The sequence below is a fragment of the Euprymna scolopes genome, chromosome 23 (genome assembly GCF_053919585.1).
Source record: "Euprymna scolopes isolate OS-2025 chromosome 23, ASM5391958v1, whole genome shotgun sequence".
In the NCBI taxonomy this organism is placed as follows: domain Eukaryota; kingdom Metazoa; phylum Mollusca; class Cephalopoda; order Sepiida; family Sepiolidae; genus Euprymna; species Euprymna scolopes.
The window spans coordinates 90,805,800-90,833,055 of record NC_136504.1 but is presented as its reverse complement, the minus strand read 5'-3'; the positions used below and the strand labels follow the sequence as shown (position 1 = coordinate 90,833,055).

At 33.5% G+C, this 27,256-nt stretch overlaps 1 protein-coding gene across 1 annotated transcript in view; it reads left to right on the top strand.

Moving 5' to 3' along the window:
* The window catches only part of LOC145246050 (atrial natriuretic peptide receptor 1-like), a 1,007,513-nt gene that overhangs the window by 915,068 nt on the left and 65,189 nt on the right, over positions 1 to 27,256 (top strand). The window contains exon 12 of the mRNA XM_080107893.1: positions 1,039 to 1,110. Coding sequence (XP_079964019.1) covers positions 1,039 to 1,110 — 72 coding nt within the window. The remainder of the gene's footprint in view (positions 1 to 1,038; positions 1,111 to 27,256) is intronic.

The window sequence follows — 27,256 nt, the reverse complement described above, 5'->3', positions numbered from 1 at the left end:
ACAGTTACATTCAATTTAGCTTAAATTTGCGGTTTCTGTAAAAATGTAAAGTGCAGACTGTATATGCGGTATAATCACAGTGACCACTGGTTTTCACCAGATCATCGAAGTTAAGCAACAATGAGACTGGCCAGTATCAGATGGGGTGTCATTTGAGAACCCTAGGCGCGATATAGGGTAGTGAGACAGCACTACTCTCAAAGGAAAAAGTAACGCACCTCCTCTCCGATAGTCTGTGAAGGAACCTTTGGGCAGGGTCGAGAACCCACTTTAACCTACCGATCAGGGTAATGTGAGGTCAAGGAAAGCAGGTCACTGATGTAATATGGAAGCAACCGGGAATAATTCTGTTCGGGCTTCCGTATCTCGTTGTGATGAGAAGAAGATCCCTGTGGGTATTGGGTTGGTGCAAAAATAATGTCGTTTTTATCAGCTGTATATGCGTCAAAAAGCGACATTATTTTTGCACCAACCTAATACAATGGTCTGGACAATCGCACAGTATGAACACTGCTCGGACAGAAGGAAACTGCAAACTACTGTCTGTACAACTACAAAGAAGTCTATAGCAATACATTAAAAACACTTTTGAGAAACAACGTGAATGAGGTTTTGAATGATGAGCCACAATGAATTGATGAGGAAGATGGATATTTCTAACAGTAAATGGCTATTATAAAGCAGGACATCACTTAAATGCCAAAAAAGATTGCAGGCTCACATATTGGAGTTAAATGACACTAAGTTACTATGTATATAAGTAAAAAGCTTTTAGAAAACAAACATTGATTAACTTCAGTAATTACGTTGTGGCATTTTTTTAAATATTTTCTTAATGACTATTATTGCATCCGCCTTTATTTGCATGAATTTGTTTATTATTCCAATAATAGCTGAATCTAATGTTCGATCACATTGATTATATCTTTAGCCGATTTAAAGTAGCGTGATTTTTGAAAAACCAAATCAATATATTTTAATTTTTTTATAAGTAAATAGCCACTATAATAGAATCATTTTGTTTATTCTATTTTTCAGGATATCTTGGAACATGATGAAATCAAGTTGGATTGGATGTTCCGTTATTCTTTGATGCAAGATATTGTTCGAGTAAGTAAATATGTTTTTCTGTTGAATTTTCCGTAATTATTTTTTGTTTGTTTTTTATTTAATTATTTATTCACCAGTAGTTCTTACACGAGAATTATCAATAAAAGTAGTGTTCTTGTGAGTTTGAATGACAATTCTTTCAAGATTTCTGGCATTTTTTATATCTTTTGAAAATTGTGTCCGATTCATTTTGCGTAATATTTTCCTGTTTGTCTGCTTGGTACTCTCCCTCGTCAGTTATTTAATTATTTTTGTTATTGTTAAGAGTGTGTGCTTTTGCGAGAAGTTAATCATTCTTGGGGTTTTGTAGTTTTAAATCTCTTATATAATGATCAGAAATGAAATACAGTACAGTATATAATACACATGTATATAATCAAATAACGTTATAAATAACACCTGACGGGGCAAATACCGTAATCAGGTACCGAAAAAACATCGTATTCAACATCGTAACCTGAAAAAACTGTATCCTAGGGCCACCGTATCCGAGGTTCTATTTTATATATATATATATATATATATATATAGAGAGAGAGAGAGAGAAAGAAAATTAAAACTGTAAGTTGAACTTTACAATCAAAATTTATTGTTCAATCAATTAGTTTTATTTTTCTTTCTCTTATAATAAGCTCTACTCTTTATTGCGTATTGAGCTTTTTTTTTAATTCGGTTGGGATTAAATTATCTGCATATAAATACTGTTATTTATGTTAGTTCGAAGTTTACGATACCGTATATCAGGTAAACACTACATTTCTTTGTTTTCATTAATATATATATATATATATATATATATATATATATATATATATAACGGTTAGAAGCGCCGACTGTCATTTGGGTAGGCAGGTTTCCATCTGTACCTGAGGTTGTTGCACTGATGAGCTGTGATGTATGTGGATGACTAGATGCATATATATGTATGTATGTATATAAACATAGTATATATTTAAGTCAGGTCACCGGTGACTAAACTGATTCCCCCACCAGACTTGTTTGGTGAGGAGGGTGGCTAGTCTCCCTGAAGGATTAAAAACAAGACGTTCCAAAGGGCGAATTAACGCTTTTTCGGGGTCAAAGGCCAACTAGCACTATGTGTGTGTGTGTATTTATATGTGTATTGGGGGTAGAAAGGGCTCCCGTAAGCCGTGGTGAAGGCAACCTTTATAGGAGAAGCAAATCTGTGATTTAAAAAACCATAAAGCGGGAGACCAGTATCCGCATTAAGCTGGTCTGCAGTTTAACTTGTTGCTGGCTATCTTGCTCCTGCTTGTTGCTGGATCTCAACGGTTTGAACGGAGAGAGAGACGTAGCTGTCGAACAAAGCTAAGACTCTGTAACATCATCTGTGTATAGATACAGGCATTTGTCTATTAAAATGGTCCTGTGGCGATGGAAGTAATTTTTGGGCTCATGGACTTTAAGTCTCTGATGGAGTAACACTTGACAAGACGTTGCAATTATCATATATTTACGTATATGTATGTAATGTAACATACATACAAATATATACACACATATATGCACGCATATATATATACACACACACACACACATAATATGTCTGTGTGTGTGTGTATATATATATGCTTGTTTACAGATTGTTATCGTATTTCATTTGATCTGTGATTGGTCGGGATTTGCTTGACCTGTGATTTGGTTTCCGCACTTTGGGATTTTTTTCTAATACTTAAGTTGTTTTCATCAAACTCATGAGCAGTCATTTACAAGTGACTGTCTATCGTACATTCGCATCCAATCTCCCGTTCTTTTTCAGGTTGTATTTTTGGTAGTTTCAGTTCTGTTGCTTCCTGCATTTTTGTCCTATTTTAATTTACCTATGGCTGGTTAGAGTTCGTTTTTATGTTTTTTTCTTTTCCATAATCGAGGATTTTTCCTGAAGATTTCTCTTCATAAAAGCTATATGTTTTTATGGTCTAAATCGTTTTTGTTATTTTTTTTTTATTTTTCGAGTATTTTGTTATTTATAACATGTGCCGCTTCCACACATTATCTTTATGCTTCATATTTCCTTCTGTTTGATGGATTGCTTGTTTATGACCTAGTATTACAACTAGTATACTACCGGGGAATGCTGATGGGCTGCGCAAGCATTGTTGTGTGCTTGTAGTATTATTTTCTTATAAGAAGCTCTCATACAGGTGATAACAAGTGATGCAAAACAAATATCGTGGTAACCATTGCAAATCGATAATTATGAATATTTACTTACTTGATTTTTCTGTTTCGATATTATTCCTCCTGTGATCTGCTGGGGTGGAAATGTATACGATTTAGCAAGTTTATTTGTTTGTTTGTTTGTTTGTTTGTTTGTTTATTTGTTTGTTTGCTCTGTTTGTTTGTTTGTTTGTTTCGTATTGGTGACTATTATCACGTTCGATTTTCTTGCATATCTGTGTGTTCGTATTTTCATGTGATTTTATGCCTTTCATTTTCTTATACTTGCTCTCGTTTATGCTTGTACGATTTGCCTCGGCGTCAAAGCCAGCAGAGTGTCAACCATTGTTAGCATAACTTGCTCTCTGTTAACTGAAGTGCTGTCTCTGATCCAGTCTAGTTCTAAGAGGTCCACCCCTTGAGATTCTTAGTCTATAACTAATCGCCTGGGATGTTCCTACCGATCGCTGACGTAACGAATGGCGGGCTGTCCAGACATCATGTTTTTGCAGATCATTGTGCTTTTTCTCTAGGACACTGGTTTTCAAATGCCACTTTCTCGACCCTTGTGTCACATTATCCCGTTGTGGTAGGGAGATAACTAAATTCGGAGTGCATTCGTTTGAAAAGTTCACAGTGGATTATTTTCTCAAGGTAGTTATTCTATTATTTTTTATTCCTACTAAACTTATTTTGTTTATAAAGAAGTTTATTGCTTCATATAGTTTTTGTATTTATCTGGGGGGTTTTTTTAATAGTGATTGCTTTGTTCCGTACGACATAATGTCAAATGTATATTTCGTAGTCCTGTCCATGTGTTCCGTGCGCCTTTTTTTTTTTTCGTCAGATTTTAGCCATGTAGCTTCATTTCTTATTTAGTATTTTTTTATTCCGATTTTGTTGGGTTTTTGTTTGTTTGGTTTTTTGGGGTTTTTTTTTGCATTATTTATCTTGACAGTGTCTTTTTATATACGACTCAGCAACTCAGATATGTATCCTCGTAGCAGTGGCGGCTCGTGCATGGAACTGTGGGACTGCAGCACCCCCAAGTTATTTCTACACAATATTAATGATAAAATTAAAAATAATACGTTTGTTTATTATTATTATTATTATTATTATTATTATTTTATTTTTTCTATGTGTACATTATAAAATCTTTAACTTTAAAGTCGGTATCTCCAAATACATATAATAACAAAAATAAAACTTGCTTGGAGCTGTTAAATTCAAAGTTACACTTTCCTAATGAAATTCTCTTGTACGCATGCGCGGATTAGACGCTTTAGGCAGCCGAGGAAAGCTGCTTGAAGAACTGTCGCTTGGCGCAGTTCCGTGTTGTGAAATTCGTTGTTTGCTTAGAGTGTGCGCCTGTATAAATATAACATTGTTATTGAAAAAAAAAAGGAGGTTTACTTATATTTTTTAAAATTATTATTAAAATCTGCACAGAACGTGTTCTTGTACATCAAATATTGTGCTATTTTTTTTTAAATACGCACACTTTTAGCGTTGGGATTTAAGTCGGTAGCAGACGGAAATATATAATATGCAGAAACTGTTTATTTTTATTTATTAAAAGTATTCGGGAATTTAGCAGTGAAGCTAACACTCGACCAAGAGTAAAAACCAAATATACAATAAATAAATTTTACCATAAAAATAAAGTTTCTTTTCCATCTACATGCCTTTTTGTTTGTTTCTTTAAAGTAGTTTTAAATGCTATTTATTTTGCAATAACTAAACTTTACAAAAACAACTGTTTACATTTTTTCCTAGAAGCAAAAAAGCGAAGAAACAGTTTATGTTGAAAATATATTTTAGTTAGAAATCTTTTTAGCGTGCATGTTTTAGATATAAAAAAAATAGCATTTATTTGCCTCCGACAAGGATAATGTTAGAAGTTTTACACTTGGAAAAATGGATTTTTTACACAAGATTTTTTAATTAAAATGTGTTTGTAAGTAAAAAAAAAAAACACAGTTTTTTTTTTTAAATAATTATGCATTTTTAAACTTTACATTGAATTTGTGGGTTTGTATTACTGTACACATAGATTCGAAAAAGTTGTCAAAAAACAAATATATAACAAATAAATGTTATCAAAAGCAAGATAAATTACTTTTCTACCAAACTGGATATAATTTTCGTGTTTTTATTCAATTTAACATGTTTATTCAGCTCGAAAAGCATACAGTGTTTAGCGATGTATTGAAAAATTTGAAATGGCGGCCGACTCTCTCTTTAACACGGTAAGTTCGGAAAAAGATGTAATAAATGATAAACTAGACAAAATACTGTTAGAAATTTGCTCAATATATGTTACCGTAACATAACTGGACATATATTCGGTGTTTTTTTAATAGCATTTTGTCTAGTTTATTATTTATAACACTTTTTCCCGAACTTACCGTGTTAAAGAGAGTCGGCCGCCATTTTGAATTTTCCAATACATCGGTAAACACTGTATGCTTTTCGAGCTGAATAAACATGTTAAATTGAATAAAAACACGAAAATTATATCCAGTTTGGTAGAAAAGTAATTTATCTTGCCTTTGATAACATTTATTTGTTATATATTTGTTTTTTGACAACTTTTTCGAATCTATGTGTACAGTAATACAAACCCGAATTTATTAGTAGATGGGTCAGATAATACGCATTAAAAAAAGTAATTAGAAATCCTTCTGGACTGAGACAATTTTAATTTTTTGTTGTTTGGGGAAGAAAGCTACATTAAAATTCGATGTTTTATGATGCTTATATATGACATCCTATTTTCTTATAATAACTATCCACTTTATGTCGATCTTTACCGGCATGGGAAGGTCAGTAAATAGCCAAATTTGTTCTTTTTATATAAAAAGCAAGTTGTTAAAAGATTTGTAAATAAAATTTTGTATCCTTAAATATTTTGTTTGTTTGCTCAATATATAAAAATGTAAACTTTTTTATTTTGCATTTTATTTACAAATACGTTTTGTTATAAATACATCTTTAAAAATAAATTTTAATGTGTTATTAAATAAAACGCTATTTTCAAATAGTAAACTCCTAAATTAACACTCGTAGGAAGGCAGATAAATTTCAAAGTTTTTCTTTTTTGTTTTTATAAACAATAAGTTATTTTAAAAAATGTTTTTCGTTTGTTTGCAAAAAAAAAAAACACAAACTTTTATTTAATCTGAAAAGGAATAAATATATATATTATTTTTATTCTGTAAAGTGTACATAATTTTAAAAAAATCTTTTTAATAAAAAAGTTTTTGCGTATTATCCATTTCTGATTGATTATTTTCCTTTGTTATATATTTGAATATTTATTTGAATGTTTGTTTATTATTTGATTAAATATTTATTTATATATTCGAATTCCTTTACACGATATTTAAAAAAATACGTAAAATTTTTGAAGCAGCACCCCCACTAATCTCAGGCACGAGCCGCCACTGCCTCGTAGTCATTTTATGCCACCATCCACGGAATGTTCTGTACGGTTTCTGCTATTATATGTATTATCCTTATAGCCTTCATATTCCATGTTTCATGCAGGTGAAAGATTCGAACTTTTTGCAACGGCATCTTCGATTTTTGCCAATAAGTCACGTTTCACCTTGCGCAAGAAGAGATAAACTTCAAAATCATCATAACTTTTTATTGTGTATAAATTATTAATAAGAAGAATAGGAGGAAATTATTTGGAAACAAAAAAAAACAATTAGCATTCTCCCATACAATAATAAAAACAAATGTATTCGAACACTTTATCAGGAATTGCCTATGGATACGTTCCAGGCCAGACGATAAACCACTTTATCCGCTTACGTTAGATAAAATACATAAAATCTCCGCTTTTTATATGAGATCTCGCGAGAATATCGTATAGACGCCATCTTGCAAAAATTACATAAAAAAAGAAAGGTAACAATGGAGAGTATTATTGCTATCGGCTGGGAGATAACAATTTTCAGTGGAATGCATTTGATAATATTGTTTAAATATTCATTAATCGTTCGTTCTGGAATGTGTGATGGTTTTCTATGCACTTCTGTTACGTTACCTCTGATATTATTATTATTATTATTATTATTATTGACTCACGAGAAGCTTTCACACAGATCTTCAAAGATGTATCCTTGATAACAGCCTGTGGTGTTCCCTGGAAGCTGAGTGACAAATATCCTAAGATTTCTAGTACTCTCCATCTCTTTCGATGACATTTGCAAATAAATTTGCATTATCGCAACAGCTGCTTGCCATTGATTTCTCGTTGGCAGCGACTCTTGGTCTTCACTGGAATTTGAATGGCAATAAGCCTCCTCAAGGTCCCAGTTTTCTTCGCATTTACCCAGCAGAAGTCTGGTCAGTGCTCACTCCTGGATCTTTCCTTCCTCCTTGACTCTACTTAGCTATTCGGTTACACTCTTTTTTAAGGGGGCAGTGATGTGGTAATGGGGGATGGGGTGGGGTTAAATAACTTATTGATACGCGGCTTCAATGTCCTTGGTTCCATGTAGCGCTTCATTCTTTGCCTCTACAGCAGTTTGTCTGGTCCGCGCTTGTTGCTCCTGTGTGTTAGTCTCCATTCAAGGGTTTTCCTAATATTTCAGCTGTTTTCATTACTGTTGTTCGTTGTATTTTTCCAGTCATACCTTTGATTCCAGTTTCTCCCATTCTTTTTTCAAAGTTTTTCGGGGTTGTTCCTAGTGCTCCTACTATTATAGGTGTTACCTTGATTTTCTTCATCTTCCATATTCCTTTCAGCTCTTTGTATTTGCTCTGTTTATTGGTTCCGTTTCTCCTTTTCTTTGATATTCACCCTGTGGTCAACTGAAACAGCAAAGTCTACGATTTGATAGAACTTTTCTTTCTTGTTAATTATTATGACATCGGGTCTTCTTGCTTGGATGGGATGATGATGATGATGATTATTATGATTATTAGTAGTAGGAGTACTCACGCAGGTCACCATAAGAGATTACTCACGGCCAACAACCGGTGGTGTTCCTTGAAATCTGAGTAAAAACAAGTCTCACTAAATTTCCAGTACTCTCCACTTCTTTTGATAAACTTTGCAAATGAATTAGCATCATCGCAACAGCTGCTTGATTAATCACTGGCAATGATCATTGGTTTTAACTGGAATGTGAGTAGAAAAAAGCCTCTGGAAGATCCTAGTTCTCTTCGCACACATTCAGTAGAGTTCTAATTAGTGCCTTCTCTCCTCGAGCTTCCCATACTCCTTGACCTTTCTTCTTGACCCACTGATAATGATATTACTTTTTTTATTTAGCAAGAAATGTATGTAACTTACAATTTTGTGGTTTCAGTTTTATTGGTTCGATATGCTGTTCCTCTTTCTCTCTCTCTCTCTCTCTCTCTCTCTCTCTCTCTCTCTCTCGCGCGCTTCTGTTGCAGTTTCCATATAGTCGGTTAGCGTTCGTAGCTCATGTGGATTAGCTTCAGCATTACTGGGATTTCCTTAAGATTTCAGCAGTCTTCAGCATTGTTGTATCTGTTGTATAGTCTCAGTCTTTTAGTTGCTGTTACTGCAGTAGTAGTAGTAGTAGTAGTAGTAGTAGTGATGATGATTTAGAAGTGTTGAACTTACCGAGAATGGGTCGGACGGGAAGTAAGAGGACTATTTGAGTAGAATATGGACGACGCTAGACCATTTTTCTGTTACTCGAAACCGGGTGCCCAGATTTGACATGTTATCCAGACACTATAAAATCCATCAAATATCGCTGAACGAGAAATAGGCAGTTTTCTTCGGGTTTGACACGTGTGTTAAATATGTCTACCTAACCGGGTTGTTACAGTTACAAGAAAAGATTGTTTGTAGGCAACGACGCCATTTTGTTTCGAGTTTAAAACCTCTTCTCTCCCTCCTTACTCGTTGGTAAGATAAATTCCGACAGTAGTGGTAGGAGGGGGAGGGAGAGGGGAGTAGTAATAGTAGTAGTAGTAGTAGTAGTAGTAGTAGTAGTATAGTACAGAGCTACCCCCCTTTTTTCCTGCCAAAACATAGCGACTTTTACACCTGACGAAGATCGGAGGATATATCGACCGAAACGTTGTGCAGATAATATTCAAGATGAGAATCAAACTGACATCGGTATAAATGTTGTAGGAATTGCATTGTCATAAACGACGGTGTATGACTTATTTCCAACTGTTCTTTCTGGTGTCTTCCGAGAACTTGCTGCTACGCTCACTATTGAACATTGTGCAGATGGTCCAATGTAGATGTTGACGCACTGTCGCATTTATGTGTGTGTAGATTACGATATAAATGCGCACAGATGAGATCGGTAAAGAATCAAAGAAGCATTGATTTTTTTTGGCTTACATTTTGAAAGAAATCGATATCTACTTCCAAAAGCAATCCGATACTATCTGATTGGGTGCATATGTATGAACATACGTACACAATCACAGAGTGTCAGATTCCAAGAAGAACAAAAATTTCTAAAAGAAATTTCCAGTTTTATTCTTTCATTCTATATCTCAACGATTGTCTAGACAAAAGTAAAACTCTTTTTTTTTCTGGAGACACAGCGTTAAAGCAAAATAATCCGTGCAAAAAAGGTAAATATGAAAAACGTAACGTTTCTTTGAAGTTGAAACTTTCTTTGCGATGATTTCTATGAACGCACTTGTTCTTTTTGCTTTGGACTAAGCACTAGAAAACCTCCCTTTTGAAAGTTATTCGTTGCAAAGTCTTCAATTATGAGCAGTAGTTGTAAAAAGAAGTCGAAGTATAAGACGTTTTATTCCAAAACCGACACTAAAATTAAAGCGCCGTTTCATTCCGGTTTTATAGTGTAAACTATATAACTATAATATAAACGCTCTTAAATTTTGAACAAGAAAGACAAGAACACAACTTCGTCACTTTTTCACCGTTGCACCCCCACTCCCTCTAGTAACCATTTACATTTTCTCCCTTTTTTATTAGAAAGTACTTATTACTTTCAAAGCAGATAATCTCAAATAGTCACCCCATTTCTTTCATAGTTGTCCCCCTTTTATTATGCATGTATTTTCTTTTCACATATGAACTTCGATTTTTTTCCTTCCCTTCCCTTTCTTCCCCTTTTTTATTGCTTTCCCTCTTTTTATCTCCTATCAGTCGTAATGATAACATATAAAAGAAGAAAAAAATTGAAAAACACTACATCTGGTTAAAAAAAAAAAATGGATAACACGCGATTAACCATACAGAAATCAGCAACCTGGTTGTTTCGTAAATATTATGTGTTTAAGAACTTACAGTTGGTTGATGGATTTAATTGAAAAATTCATAAGTTTGAAATTATATCCCTAGGATTTCCTGATAACTAAATTATCTTGATAACTGTTGGAGACGCCCCTCCATGGGATTAACTGTCTATCTCATGACGTCATTTCCGGTAATGAGTACCGATGCCCGGCAGGCAAAGATTGGTACGCGGCCAAGGAGGTCGTGTGCAAACTCCCAACAGTGGAGGAATGCTATTGCTCAACCCGCCTTTCCTGTAATATATGTGAATACATGTTTGTTTCTAAAAGTTCTGTGTTCCTTTCGTTTTATTAGCATTTAACACAATAACAATAATTCGTGTAAACTTACTTCGAATGAAATCCAAAATTCGATATCTTAGAGTGCAGAGCTATCCCCCTTTTTTCCTGCCAAAACATACCAACTTTTACACCTGACGAAGGTCGGAGGTTACATCGACTGAAACGTTGTGCAAATAAAACTTAAGATGAAAACAATTGTCCGATTAATCTAAATAATGCGAACATTCAAAGCTCATCTCAAAAATCGGGAACTGTAAAGACAAGAAACTTTGAATTTACTAAAAGCTAAAACCATAACAAGTGAGACGTCTCAAATTTCTCCTTGCTACTAGACTTCTTTTTTTTTCACTTTTGTAGTCACTAATTATAAAAGCCAAAGTGACTCAAAGATAAGGCTTAATGAGAACGGAATGGGTTTTCAGCTAAAAGATGAGGGGCACTACGGGAGTACTAATATTGATCAAAAGACATTCAAAGCAAGAACTTGTCTACCTACAGCCATATAAATTAAATTTTTCTATCACCGTACCTAAAACCAAACGAAACTTGCATAAAAAAATTTCTTTTCTATAACATCCTGTCTGTGAAACAAGATACCATTAGTCATCATATCACTGTCTAGGTGTTCCTCACGTCGATAGCAGTGACATTATGGGTAGATCGCATGGTATTGAAAAAAGAAAAAACGTTGGCGCTAGCAAACTTCCAGAACCTTGGGGCAGAGCTGCAGACACAAGAGCAGTCATGGACGCAGCTTGACAGCACACGCTACATAAATAAAATTGGCAATTTTCTGTTAGAAATCGACGCTTTCAAGACCTTCCATTACTTAAGCCAATCGCTATATTCATGTGCTACCCTTTCCAGGAAGATGCTGAGATTGTTTCACTCGCATCGAAAATTGCAACTCTGTTTCACTTGAACTCTTCTAGGATGAGATTCTCACATTATAAGTTGATATTCAGCTGATGCAGAACTCATGGACAATTCAGAAACTTATTCACATAGGAAAAGTACCCGACTATCAGAAAATTTGCTATCCTCTTGACTGCATTATTTATCTGAGTCAGCATTTTCCCACATGAAGATCATTAAGTCTAAATACAGCTCCACCATGACTGATGAGCATCTGGAGATCAACTAGAAGCTGGCTATTAGCACCTACTGTCCGCACTATGCATCCGTGATTGGTTCCATCTAATGCAAGTCATTAGTGTAAGGTATTGCAAAAAATGTAGAGCGTTCCATTGTGCAATATGGGTTGATGCAGTAATGCAAGGTACACCTGCATGTACTGTCATATAAAAATAATTTACGATATATTTATAAATAATGTGTTTAGCGTTTTAGTAGGTGGTAGATCATTTAGACCTAATCAAAGTAAGTAGCTCTCATGCTGAAAAAGTGTGTGCACCCCTCGTGTACAGCACTATCTTTAAGTTCAGTGTGAGTAGGCACTTGTTAAGCCGTCTTCATCGACAATCAATCCTCTTTAAGTAATATTCTCCTCAATCCACTCATTTTTCCCGTCCTGTGATGGAGACTGCCATAACCGACTATCACAATAAGGGCCTTTATAGCAATCCTTTATGACAATCCTTTTTGGCAATCCTTTATGGCAATCCTTTTTGGCAATCCTTTTTGGCAATCCTTTAGTAAAAGAAGGCATGAACTGCATTTGAATATTTATGGGGTGGTCCATGACAAGAATTTGTATACATCATATTTTAAAAAAAAAATGTTACAATCAGCGAGGAAGTAGTCCCTCGGTAATATGTTCCACAAAGAAGCTATGTAAATAGAAATTTTTACTGATGCTAGATATCTGAAGGGAAGCAGTAAAGTCTTTTTTTCCTTGTAATAGAGGTACAAGTTCTTGTGGGTGTCTTACAAGAAGTCTTACTTGGGCTTGTAAAACAAATAGTCAGGTTCGTTGGTTGTTTTTGTTTTACGGCATATCAATCCTTTTCAGATTATTTAATGCCGAATCCAGTGATTTTGAAGAAAGATTGTTTAATAGAATATATTTTTTAATGCAGTCGGTTTCTATTTATCCCATAGTTGGTACCACCACTCCGGTCAGAGTGGACATGGGAGCAATGGCAATTAAGGGATGGTTCCACACTTTCCAAAGCCTGCAAGCTGAGGCCTTATTATCGGAGATAGTTTCAGGTAATATCCAGGACCCAAATGGTCAGAGAAAGTACTCTTAGTATGTAACCTATAAAATCTATATATCTATAAAAGTGAGAATGTATGTGTGTGAGGGCACTTCTTAACCTATACACTCAACGAATCCCTGCTCTACAGACTTGAAATTTGGTATATATGATATTCCTTATGTTAAGTATAAGTAGATTTGAAAACACCTTTTAAAGATCATGTCAAAATCACCTAATGCTTATTGTATTTGACTCACTGTCTATAGGTTTTGGTTCGAGTATTTTTTTAATTTTAACTTACAAAAATGAACAGTTTACAACAAACATAATACTCGCATGCACATGTCCCAATTTCTGTTCGTTTTTTTCTTCATTTTTTTAAAGGAATTTAACGTTACGTTTAATACCTATTGTATTTCTTTTTACACAAATAAGAATTCTACATTAATTAAAGTATGCATATTTTACGACCGGGCAGCCTGCTAGTTAATATCTGTCTCTTCAACATTCACAAGTAGTATTGCCATCTAAAACACAAATGCAATTGTTATATTGGATATTCAGTATCTCTTGTTTAAAAATTGAATTTTAGAAAAGATTTCCGCAATATGTTCCTCCCAGTGAATGCCATACTTGTTACAGTTTGATTAGGTATTAAGACAAGTGGATGATATCTGCTTGATAATCTGGCAATGGCTTTGTTGTTGTCAGGCTGAGGATTGCTTCTCTTCACTCTCAGGAAATCTACCCTCCCAGACCTTTTTTAAAACGAATTAGTTTATTGATACTCGCTTGATGCGCCATTACTGAAGCTTACCAAAAAGGTTGCTCAGTCATATTTATTCATGATCCAGAGTGCGTTTACACTAGTGAGCTGGATTTCAAAACCACACAATCTTGTGTGTGACCCGTTTGAGAGGAAGGGTAAAATACTTTGAACCGATTACTCTGACACAGTCTACCATTGTTACCGCTTTGATCTGCAGTGTAGTGGCTACTGTAAGTGATGTAATTGTTTACTTGGTTCTCCTAACACAAACGATGTGTCACAACACCACAAAGTGGATGCTGTCATTATTCTGCTCATCCATCGTTCTACAAAGATAATAATCCAGCAACCCCTGTGACGTAAGTTCTGTGCGGGTTTGATTAGTCTTTCTAAACCATTGCTTCTCTTACTGTAAGCCATGATTGACACCAAGTGCCACCTTTAAGTCGTTATTTATTACAATGTAATGCTCTTTATTAATCACGGTTTCCCCAACGTCATTCTGAAGCCAAAACGTTTTGCTTGTCGAAATGATGAGCCACACGATGCACTTGAGGCCACTTCAGTTATGAACAGTCCAGAGGGCCCGAGCAAAGTCGGGTTGAAAGACTCGGAAGCTTGTGGCTTTTGAAGGACTTCATTCAGCATTTGAGATCTTCACAACAAAAACTTCCTGCTGTTCAAGTTATAATCACTGAACCAGACATTCTGAACTTGAATGCCTACTAGACACTATCCTCGAGTGTCTAAGGTCTCTCTGTGCAGAGGTTTGTCAGCACAACCTGGTATGAGGATACTCTTCTCTAGAAGTAAACCCTGGCCAAATATTAAAATTCACATAGTATTCGTTTCCCAAACAAGATCCCCTTTTAATGTGCTTAACTCACATTAGCTTTTACGAGGTATGGTGCACCTTCTCCAACTGATGTTACTTCAGGTAATAACACGTAGCTGGATACTCCACCAGACTAGATAAATTCTTGTCCTGAATCCAGTAAAACCAAGAGACCATAATGAAATATATACTACAACATATGAAAATGGTTAATTGGAGAGAGGAAAAAATGTTCTCAATTTCTTTACTAACTCCTTTGTTCTCAATTTCTTTACTAACTTACTTTGAGAGAAAATGAAACATTCGAATATCTATGTATCTCATAAAGAGTTCAAGTGTTAGCCCCAGGTAGTGGGCCCTTTGATTTTTGACTTCGACTGAAGTAAAATAAAACAGGAAATCAGACACTGACCAGGACATCTTATTGAATGATTTTGAAATATTATCCTATATGTTATCTTCCTGAAAATTAAAAAAAAATAATTTTATTAATAACAGCGAGTTATATCAGGTTACGTTTATTATGCGGATATCATTATATATTATATCTAAGACTTTCATATTTTTTCAAAAATTACAAATATTAAATCGAGTAAGCTTTTATATTAACATTTATAATAAAAATTCTATCATTTACTTTGCAAAGTTACTCATCTAACTAATTACAAAAAAATAAAAACCAAGGATGTGAGGAGATATATGATATTAAGTCAATTCAATTCTGGAAATTCCATGGAATAAGAAATATATATACTCAACAAAAATGTTTTGATAAAGCTGATATTTTTTCGAAATAGCACAAAAAAGACCTTTTTAAAACAGAAAACCCAATAATATACAACAAATATGAGTTTATTAACATTTTTATGAACATAGTGTCTGTTATATTTTAAATGAGATTATCTCATTAATTAATAAATACTCAGAAAGTAATATTGTGCTACATAGTTCAATACCAATAATAAAATCACATTTTAAGAGACAGTGTTTAATTTATTCCTTCAGTCCAGCACCTCTTGGCACACAAGGTTCTTGTTTTCTTTTACCGTGTTTTTTTTTTTCGAATGTTCCCGTTTTAAAAAACATTTCGCTGACTCCTTTTTTCACATCTAAAGTACAACGAATTTCTCTCGCACGCCATTACAACAATGATTATGAATTAATTAAAATATAATATTTATGCATATTTTACGACCAAGAGACGGGTTGATAATCAGCCCGGTCAAACATAATACCTCATTCTCTCCATGGTGAATTTGTTTATTATTATAATCATATTCGAAAACGAGGTTAGATCAAAGGGAGGTCACTCTCATATTTTTGGTCAGGCTGACCAGATTAGCCTTTTTTAAGCAACATTTAGCGAATTTGTCTTTTTGAAGCAGTTTGGCCTTTTTAAAAGCGTAACGTACGGAATAACAAAGAAACAAGCAGAATATTATATAGATAATAAAAGGAGTTTATTTAGTTGTATTTTCCCCTTTGTCTTTATTCAAAATTATGTTCTGTAAATGTGATAATCGTGATATGAAATTTGTAACTTCAAATATTGTAACGATTTAAAAATTGAGGCAGTTTAGTGAACTAAGGACAAGAATTTATCTAGTCTGGTGGTCCATATTAACTTATTATTAACTATTAATAAGTTAATATGGAACACTTAGTTCAATAAACTGCCCCAATTTTTAAATCGTTACAAAGGGGGACGTGGAGGTCGGGGCTCCTCCAACTACAATGCTAGTCTTTTTATTTAAACTTTATTTCAGCCCTATCACCATAATACCGCATTCTCTCTATGGCGTTTTCCTACTTAAAAGATCCCCAGCTTATGAGTTTGAACGTTATTTACAACTAGTAGTTCAGCCCGGCTTTGCTTGGACCTTATTCATAACTTTAGGTGCATATATATATATATATATATATTGAAAAGTTTGACTCATGTCCAGGTAACCTACATCTAAAATTTCAAGTGTTTAGAACCAAAAATTGCGGAGGAGTTTGGTAGTCTTGGCAGCCAAATGTTTTCCCAAAAATTGATTTAAAAGCTTGATCCATGTCTGAATAATTTATAATTTATGTAAAATCTTAAGTGGTCTAAACACTTAAGATTTTACATAAATTATAAATTATTCAGACAAAATTGGCTGAATAGTCTACTAGAAACCGCAAAGATCAAATCTTTTCAATTTGACCCTTTGGCAGCCAAATTTTCGGCCAAAACTTATTAAAAAAGCTTGTCCTATGCTTGCTTACACTTTATGTAAAATTTCATATGTTTAGACCAAAAATTGCCTGAGTAATTGGTAGAGACAGCAGAGGAATTTTTTTTAACTTTGACCCCAATTTTGACATTTTTGACATGTATTGTTTTGGGCTCAAATCAAATTTAAAAGTTTGATACATGTCCAAGTAAGCTACATCTAAAATTTGAAGTATTTAGACCCGAAATTGGCGGAGGAGTTTAGTAGAGTTTTTAATGGTCAATTTGTTGAACTTTGACCCATTGACAGCCAAACTTCTGGCCGAAAGTCAATTAAAAAGATTTTCCCAAATCTCAATACCCCTTAGGTTAAATCTCGAGTTTGTAGACTGAAAATTGACAGAGTAGTTTGGTAGATAAATGCACACACTCACACACACACATACAGACAATTTCACTTTTATAGATATATAGATGTCTTTATTTACACATTTCTGAAAAATATACAAACATGTATGTACAATGAAAAAAAAAGCAAAATATATCACAAACCTAGTGATTTTTATTCGACAAACACAAAAATAAAAGGATGCGATGATGTGAGGGAGGAGCAATCTAAAAGGTACCCAAGTAGAAAGAAAAAGAAAACAACTAACTTAATTGACTACGGGGCGGGTTAGTAAGGCCTAATTCTTAGTATAATAATTGTAAAGTCGAAAACAAGCAGGTCGTTCCCTAGTGTGGAGTCGGGGATTTTAGGGTAATTGTTGACCAAAGATTTCATGATTTCATATACAAAATAGAACTTCAACTTCCTAATGGACATTTATAAACATTATAAATAGCATCTCTGGTATATTTGCATATTGATGATAAAAATGAAATCTCTTGAATTAATAATTATATAAACATAGTTTTTAATTTAATGATTGTTTCATTTTATTATTCCACAAATTTCGAATTAGGTATATGTTAAAATAGAAAATGAGTACTTTTTGATGAAAAAGTTAGGACAGACACTTCTGCGTGTTGTGATCTTGTTCGATATTGTAAATTACAGAAACGGTCAACAAAGAAGAAACACTCCAGGGAAAACAAATCACTTAGTATCTTGCACTTAACATAAGTTTCTTTAAAAATTAAATTCTACCTTAATGTATTTCGATTCATTCGTCAGCCATGTTATTCACTTGTTATATTGTAATTTTTTTTATTGTCCCTCTAACATAAAACGCCCTGAAACAAAACAAAAAAAAAGTCGCTAAATATCTCTGTCCAAACTGTTCAGTTTCCTTTTATGGATAACAGTTTAGCATTTTGAGTGAAAAGAATCCCTCTTTACTGCTAAGAGTAAACACAAAATAAGGTTTTATGTGGGGGGGAAAATGCACCTCCCCTAAAAGGGGTAACTCTAGATTGTGACAAAAATAAAATTTGACTCAGTTTCAAAAGATAAGTTATTTGGTCCTTTAAAGTCAATTTATTTACACGAGTTGTAATTCTTGGTTCGCTCAATTTGCCTGGAAAACGGTGGGACACATGTCCTTCTAGTTTAATTAGATAAATTAGTGAGTACTATTACATAGGACTATGACAAGAGAATATTCTTGTCATTATTTGGACTCTCGTTTACATATCAATTAACATCTTATGCGTTTTTTAGATAGAGTAATGTGGTTCTCAATTGATTAACTGTGTCGGATATATACTTGGGAGTCATAACCCTACTAATAAATACTCCAAAATAATATTGTGCTACATAGTTCAAGACAAAGAATGAAATCACATTGTAATTTACTCTTTCAGCATCTTTTGATAGACAATTTTCTTTTTTGTTTAGCCCTGTTTCTTGCGAATGTCTCTGTTTTTAAATAACGTTTTGCGGACTCTTTCTCCAATGAAAAACCGTTTAACATGAAAATTACTATGAATTCCCTTCTCGCCCCATTATAATAATAATCCTATATTATTATAATGATGTCCGTAAACGAAGCTACATCAAAGGGGGATCACTCTCCTGTTCTTGTCCAGGGTCGTCAGATTAGCCTTCCCTATTTTCCATGCTTCTGTTTATGAGGTGGGCACAGTTATATTTCGTAATTAATAATTCAAGAAGATATTTAAAAAAATATGGTTCCTTTCGAGTTGCAATGGTTGATCATTAATATGTTTGAGCGCTTGTGTGATTGTTGGATCTGTTGCAGGCTCGACTTTTGAAGACACACTGTGTTCTAACATTGAGCAAAGGCTAAACCAAGCAAGTATTTTTAAAAATAGTAATCAACGTTGACTTTGGTAATTAATAATTCAAGAAGCACCAGCAGAAACATTGGAATCGATTCGTTTTCTGTTCCGTCGTCTTGTTATTATTACAATGCGATTCAAGAGTGATTTATACCGCAGTAATTCAGAACTAGTTCAATCAAGAAACAGCATTGATTCGAAATTAATAGAAAAATCAATTACTTTGTGAGCATGTGTATAAAACTTGCATTGGACAAAAACACCAGAGTGTATTCAATGGACAATCAAGCAAAGGCCCCCTTTTATAGGATTGATATATATATATATATATATATATATATATATATATATATATATATATATATATAAAATGTCAATCAGCAGTGAAAGCAGTCTCGAGTGTATATATATGGGAAACCTTAAGTTATTAACGAGGTTGAGAAAAAAAACACAATATACCCATAACTTGTATATTTAAATAATTTTCAAACATTAAATAAACTAGGAAAAATCCTTAGAGCACAATAACTACATAGCAATTTCTACGTTGACATAATTAGTAGAGGATACGCGATCCTTTTTTATGAATGACTTGTAATGGATGTTGGTCTACTGAATTAGTCATATTTATGATTTTGTCAACAGTTATTCCTCGCGATACCTCTTGGAGAGCATCCCACAACTCATCTTTGATCTTAAATTGGCGTCCACTTGCATAGGGGCGTCGTTTCATAATACTCGAAAGGTTCTCAATTGAGTAAAAATCTGGTGAACACGCAGACCCCTCCATCTTCTATAGCCCAAAGAACCCCAGTTGTTATACTCTTTTCTTTTGTTTGTTGCATGCGAGGGAGTATCATCTTGCATAAAAAAATGGTTCTTCTAAACGTTAACCTTTGCTTCTTAAGCCATGGTTCAAAGTGCTCCTTCAGAAAAGCTACGTAAGCATTTGACGTCATTTTTACGTCTTCTGGTACTCTCCATGGGCCAACTAAATAAAATACATCCGATAATCCCAGCCCAAATCATTATCCCACCACCACCTTGTTGGCGCCTTAAACGCTGATGACGATGCCCTCCATCTGGGACCCATCCCTTGCTCCAGCCATCTAGGCCATCAAGAGTGACACGCACTTCATCCGTGAACAAAACTTTGGAAAAATTACTTTTCATGTTGTCCTCTGGCCATTTCAATCGGTGTTGTATGTGATGTTGCTTTAATGGAGGCTTTGTCACAGGCTTAACAGACTTTGCCACTTCTTTCAGAAGGCGACATCGAGTACTTTTTGAGACATTTTTCAATCCAGCTTGGTCAAAGACTTCTCGACTTGTCTGCCCAGGGTTCTTAACAACTTCACGTTTAATTTGGAGTAGAGAATAGCGTAAAGGACCCTTTGTAAGGTCCTTGACAAAGTTCTTCCAAGTTTGATGGTATCTTCCTATCATTTTCGATATTTTAAGGGCTAGTTTTACCTTTTCCTAGCTGTTCTATTATCGTACTCTTTTCAGAACTACTCAAACCACCTTTACGACCCATTTTATTGATGAAAGAAACTGCTATGTTAATAATTTGACACACCTCAAATACCGTGGATTGGGCAATTACGATGGAAAGTTGTTTACATTGTGCATAACAGTACGAAAATTTCACAGTACGCGTAGCTCAGCATTGCCAACGTTTCCGAAGCTTTTGATACGAAACTATCAGTAAGTTTCTGAAACTGATAAAAAAATGTTATCTCGTTAATAATTTTACACACAGTATATATATATATATATATATATATATATATATATATATATATATATATATACTGTGTGTAAAATTATTAACGAGATAACATTTTTTACCAGTTTCAGAAACTTACTTATAGTTTCGTATAAAAAGCAGACATTATATATTTACACACAGTATATATGCATAAATATATAGACCAAACCTATTATCAGTCAAGTACTTTAGCCCCAAAACAGAACTGTATCTTTTGTGGCTTGGAAGAACATTTTTAACTCACGCACACAGTCATATGCATGGACACACTGATAAAACCAACATACAGACAATACCTACCAAAGTAATTAGCACACACTGTCATATGTATAGTAAAAGGAAAACACTTTCACACCATCATACGCACTAACAGTCGAACATTAAGCTATTCTTGTTTGGTAGGATGAAATATTTTTATTATTATTAGGTAAAATTGGTTCCATCTTCCCAAATTAGAAAATAGAAGGACAGTTTATAACAATTTGTTGACATTAAATTTGAAGACGTACAAATTGTAATCAGCAGAGAAGTAGTCCCGAGATAATGTATTTCACAAGTGGGGAAACCTTTGCAAAGATCTCTCCGTAGGAATTTCACCTTGCGTTAAGCAAATATGTTACATAGTACACGTTTACACACGCATTAACATGTACACACTTTGGGCCCAACATGTAGCAGAGTATGTCGCAAGGAACAGAAGACTACTTTTTCCGTTATAACAACGACCTTTATTTACATGTAATGGCCTGAATAAACGTGATTGTGCAACTTCACTCTGGCCTCCGTATTTTTGTATGTTAATGTCAGTTTGTACACATATTCTTCTTAAAGTTTTTTCTTTTTCCTTAACATGATGTCACTTCACACACTACTCGACAATCGCATACAGTCGCCATATGCACGTGCATACTCTGTGACACATGCCATGATATAAGATGAATTAATAAGTACTAATAAATGCTCAGAAAGTAATATTGTGCTACATAGTTCAATACAAGATATATAATCACATCGTAAGAGACAAGCTTCAACTTACTACTCTGGTTCAGAAATTCCTCATAGATAATATTCTTCTTTTTTGCCCTGTTTCTTTCGAATTTTCACTTTTTAACGTCTTTGCCCTGTTACTTCTGAATGTTCCCTTTTTTTTCGAATTCTTCCTGTTAATATTTTACAAAGAGAAACCAAAGAATGAAGCTCAGAAACCAAATAATGAAGCCTTAAGTCAGATTTGATCAAGAGAATAGGGTATTTTTTGTTAGATTATTTTGGGGGCGACATCAGGTAGCCTTGCTGATAGTCGATTTAATAAAAATCGACTATTATTATTAAAAAGTAAAATGTTAGATAATGAACATTATTGTTGTTTTGTCAACTGTTAGAGGCAAAAGTATACAGAGAAAATGTTTGGAAAGAAGGAATATTTAGTAAAATATTTAGGATAACTTAGAAATAAGTTAAGAATACGGTGGATAAACAAAATAGGTTTCTAACAGATAGAAACACGTGATTCAAAAGGCATATGTTAAAAGATGTGAGTTGAATTATGTCATAGCAAGGATTAGTTTGAATGTATACAAATAGGGGGACAGAGGTTGAGAAAGACGGAACAGGCCACTTCTCAGTTGGTTGGGAATCGGTCAGCCATGGAAGCTATCGGACACAGGGAAATACTAAGAATGTAGGATAAGGATCATGTGTGCAATCTTCGCAGAGAAAAACATTTTAAATAAAAGCTGTCTGAAAATATAACTGGAACCTTTTGTTCATTTCTTTGGAAGGATGTTCATTTCACCAATCAAATTCCTTTAGAATCATCTTCTTGACTAAATACAATATGTTGGAAGATCCTCAGATGAATAACAGTAATATTTTTCTGTTTAGCAAAATTTAATTTCCCAAATGTTTCATCCTTTGTAAGTAAGGAAAATGTTTGTTGATAAAATGTTATTAGTCCCGTTTGTTGAACTGTTGTTGATGATATATATATATATATATATATATGGTGATATATTGTTGTTGGTGATATATATATATATATATATATATATATATATATATATATATATATATATGGTGTTGTTGGTGATATATATATATATATATATATATATATATATATGATATATATATATATGGTGATATAATGTTGATGATGATATATATATATATGGTGACTCCTGTATATATATATATATATATATATATATATATATATATATATATACATTTATCAAGGCTCATAGGTCACTCGAGAGTAATCTTTAGTAGAGTAAATTTGATAAATTGGAATACTTAAGGGGAACGGCTCATCAAGAACTTGTTTACGTTGGACTTGAAGACGACCAAATTGTAATCATATATCTTTATTATATATGTTAAAAAGATATACACGCACACAACGAACATTATATTGACGACTATATAACATGTACACAGTTTGGTTCCTTCATTTATATGTATAGTTTATTGTATACACTATCTCTATCTCTCTCTCTCTATATATATATATATATATATATATATATATACATCGCCCCCCCCAATTTAACATTTTTACTATTAATCACAATGTTTCATGTTCCAACATTAAGAAATGCGATTGCCACTACTGCGTAGACACAAACACCATTTTTCTTTCTATATTCCGTATGATTAATGAACATTGGCGGTTTTGTAATTAATTATTCAAGAAAAACAAATCACGCAAAGCATTGTAATTTATTTTAATACGCAATGATAATATTCAAGAGGAATATCCTACCTTGAATATTATTATTGCAATGCAAAATAATTTATGATACTTTCCAAGGTTTTTTTATTTTTGAATAATTAATTACGAGATCGCCAACGTTAATTAATCAATTTGAATTTTTCAAACAAGAATTTACTTTTTTATTATTTTTTTTCTTTTGGACATAGAAAGCAAATTTTGATTTTTATTCAAACCTGCTGTTAATGACCAAAATAAATACTGCATATTCCCTCGGTATCCTGACCAGATCAGATTGCCTGAAGACGAAAACCTAAAATGCACTAAACATTGATGTTGCTGGGTTTTGTTCTATTTTTGTTTTCTTTCTCTTTGCAAAACTCAATCATGTTCGGTAAAATCAAAAACAAAAACACTAATTGTCTTATACAATCAACCAAACCAAACACAATGAATAGAGGTATATCTAAATATTTCCAAATAAAGGTATATCTAAATATTTAATTACATAATTTAATATATTAAAAGATATAAAATTTTGAAACATCAAATATTTTTCCAAAATTACTCCATCCTGTATTAAATAACCCAAAACAGGTTGATATGCTGTAAAACAAAACAACCAAACCAAACATCATGGATAAATATTTGAATATATGAAGAAATTTAAGCATTAAAACTCCTTCCAAATATACTGGATTTGACATTAAACAAGCGTTGATATGCCATAAAACTAGAAACCAATCAAATTCCTTGAGAATCATATTGACTAAATACAACATATTGGAAGAAGTGAATATGGAGGTTTGTATTACTGTACACATAGATTCGAAAAAGTTGTCAAAAAAACAAATATATAACAAATAAATGTTATCAAAGGCAAGATAAGTTACTTTTCTACCAAACTGGATATAATTCACGTGTTTTTATTCCATTTAACATGTTTATTCAGCTCGAAAAACATGCAGTGTTTACCGATGTATTGGAAAATTCAAAATGGCGGCCGACTCTCTCTTAAACACGGTAAGTTCGGGAAAAGGAATTATAAATAATAAACTAGACAAAATACTGTTAGAAATTCGCTAAATATATATTACCGTGACATAGGTTGACATATATTCGGTGTTTTTTTAATAGTATTTTGTCTAGTTTATTATTTATAACACTTTTTCCAGAACTTACCGTGTTTAAGAGAGAGTCGGCCGCCATTTTGAATTGTCCAATACATCGGTAAACACTGCATGTTTTTCGAGCTGAATAAATATGTTACATTGAATAAAAACATAAAAAATATATCCAGTTTGGTAGAAAAGTAACTCATCTTGCCTTTGATAACATTTATTTGTTATATATTTGTTTTTTGACAACGTTTTCGAATCTATGTGTACAGTAATACAAACCCGAATATTGTATTTACATGTGGATTCTTGTTTGGTCAAAATCTCCAGTCAGCAGGGAGAGGGTGATCGACTTAGAAAGTTCCGGCAACGTTGAATAAAAGTTCAGCTTTATGTAAAAATGATTATAAAAAGTTTAATTATTATTTAAAATATGTGATTAAAAAAACTCAGTTGGTCTGTACAATGACTAATGAAATCTCAATTAGAGGTTAGTTGATCTATATAATTATAAAACACTGCGGAACTTGCCAGAATCTTGGCTTCAACTATCGGGCAATTCTGTGGTTTAAAAATGGGGTGACAGATGAATTTATATACTTGTCACCCCTACAATGCTAATTGCATAAGATTGAAACACTAGTGTCTGTAGGTTAGGAAAAATAATTATTATTTAATTATATTTATCAAGGCACTTTATTAATACTTAAGGATGGGCAGTGTCTGCAGAATTATAAGTAAGGTAGACAACTCACGTTTATGCAATGTTCACTTTTGCTTGTATGAACACTATTGATTATCAAATGTATTTGTCTCAATTCGGCGTTTAATAGTTCTTAATTTCCTTCATTCCTGTGATAATTGTTTCGTGGCCCTGGTGGGGATACTTAACAAATAGAGCAAAACGTGGCGTCGTGGCTGGGTTCGAATCTCAGGACCACCAGCAATTCTCACCCCTACACTGATGATTGCGTAAGCGTGAAGCACTCGTGTATCTATGTATAAATAATGATTATTAGTTAATTATATAATTATTAAGCCCCTTTTTGAACTTTGACCCATTGGCAGCTCAAATTTTCGACCCAAATCGATTAAAAGTCTTGCCCTATCTCTGAATATCCTTTATGTAAAATATCAAATGTTTTGATCTGAAATTTGTCTGAGTAATTTCGTAGATACTGCAGAGATCATGTCTTTTAAACTTTGATCCTAATTTTGAACCCTTATTATTTATTGTTTTGAGATCAAATCAGATTATAAAGTTTGATCCATGTCCACGTAACCTACATTTAAAATTTCCAGCGTTTAGGCCCAAAAATAGGCAGAGGAGTTTTTTAGGGTTTTCAAAGGTCAAATCTGTGAACTTTGACCCCTTGACAGACAAATTTCTGGCCAAAAACTGATTAAAAAGATTTTCTCAAACTCAATACTCCTTATGTCAAATCTCGAGTCTCTAGACTGAAAATTGACAGAGTTATTTGGTAGGGAAGTAAATGTACACACAAAGACGTTTTCATTTATATATATATACTAGCATGGGTGCCCGGTATTTGTAGGTGTATGTTGAGATAAAAAAAAATGTAGAAGTAGGAAGGCTGACTCGAACCCGTACCGCAAAGGATGAAAAGAACGGGACGTCTTTGCTGTTACGACCACTGCCAAACCGGAACTGGCGTAGGTTTAAATTAAGGCTAGACAATCAAAAAGAGGGGATGACTTTCGAAGATATCGATCAAAAAAGCGACCCCTCTCTGTAAAAAGTGACCAGTTCAGGGTGAAGAAATTAATGTTTTTAGCCAATTTTTCGGTATCTGTCATCGAGCTTAAAAACGATACTGTTCTTGTGAAAATCCGTCGTTTTAGGCAGGCATGCAAACATACATACATTTATATATTGGTAGCTCAAATTTTTGAGTCAAACCGATTAAAAAGCTTGCCCTATCTCTGAATACCGTTTATGTAAAAGTGCAAATGTTTAGACCAGAAATTGTCTGAGTATTTTGGCAGAGACCGCAGAGGTCAAATATTTTTTTAACTTTGACCCTTATTATGACGCCTAAGGATTTATTGTTTTGGGCTCAAATCAAGTTATTAAGTGAGATCCATGTCCAAGGAAATTGTTCATACCCAAAATTGTTGGAGGTGTTTGGTAGAGTTCTCAAAGACCAAATCGTTGAACTTTGACCCCGTAACTGCAAAATTTCTCTCCGAAAACGGATTCCAAAGATTTTCCCAAATCTCAGTACCCTGCATATCAAATTTCGAGTCTGTAAACTGAAAATTGACAGAGTTATTGCATAGGGAAATGTACACAGACAGACAGACACTTTCACTTTTATGTATATATATATATATATATATATTAGTGATGGGACGATTCCAATATTTTTTACCGATTTCAATACAATTTCCGATTCTGTACTAAATTCCCAATTCCGATGCCGATTCTTTATATATCTCTAAATATTTAATTACAGAGTTGTTATTTTTCCTCGATTGCTGTAAAAACACATCCTAAATGTGGAGGAATACACTTGTGAGGCATCATCTATAATTTATTTTTACTGGTAGTTAAAAGTCTATAAAT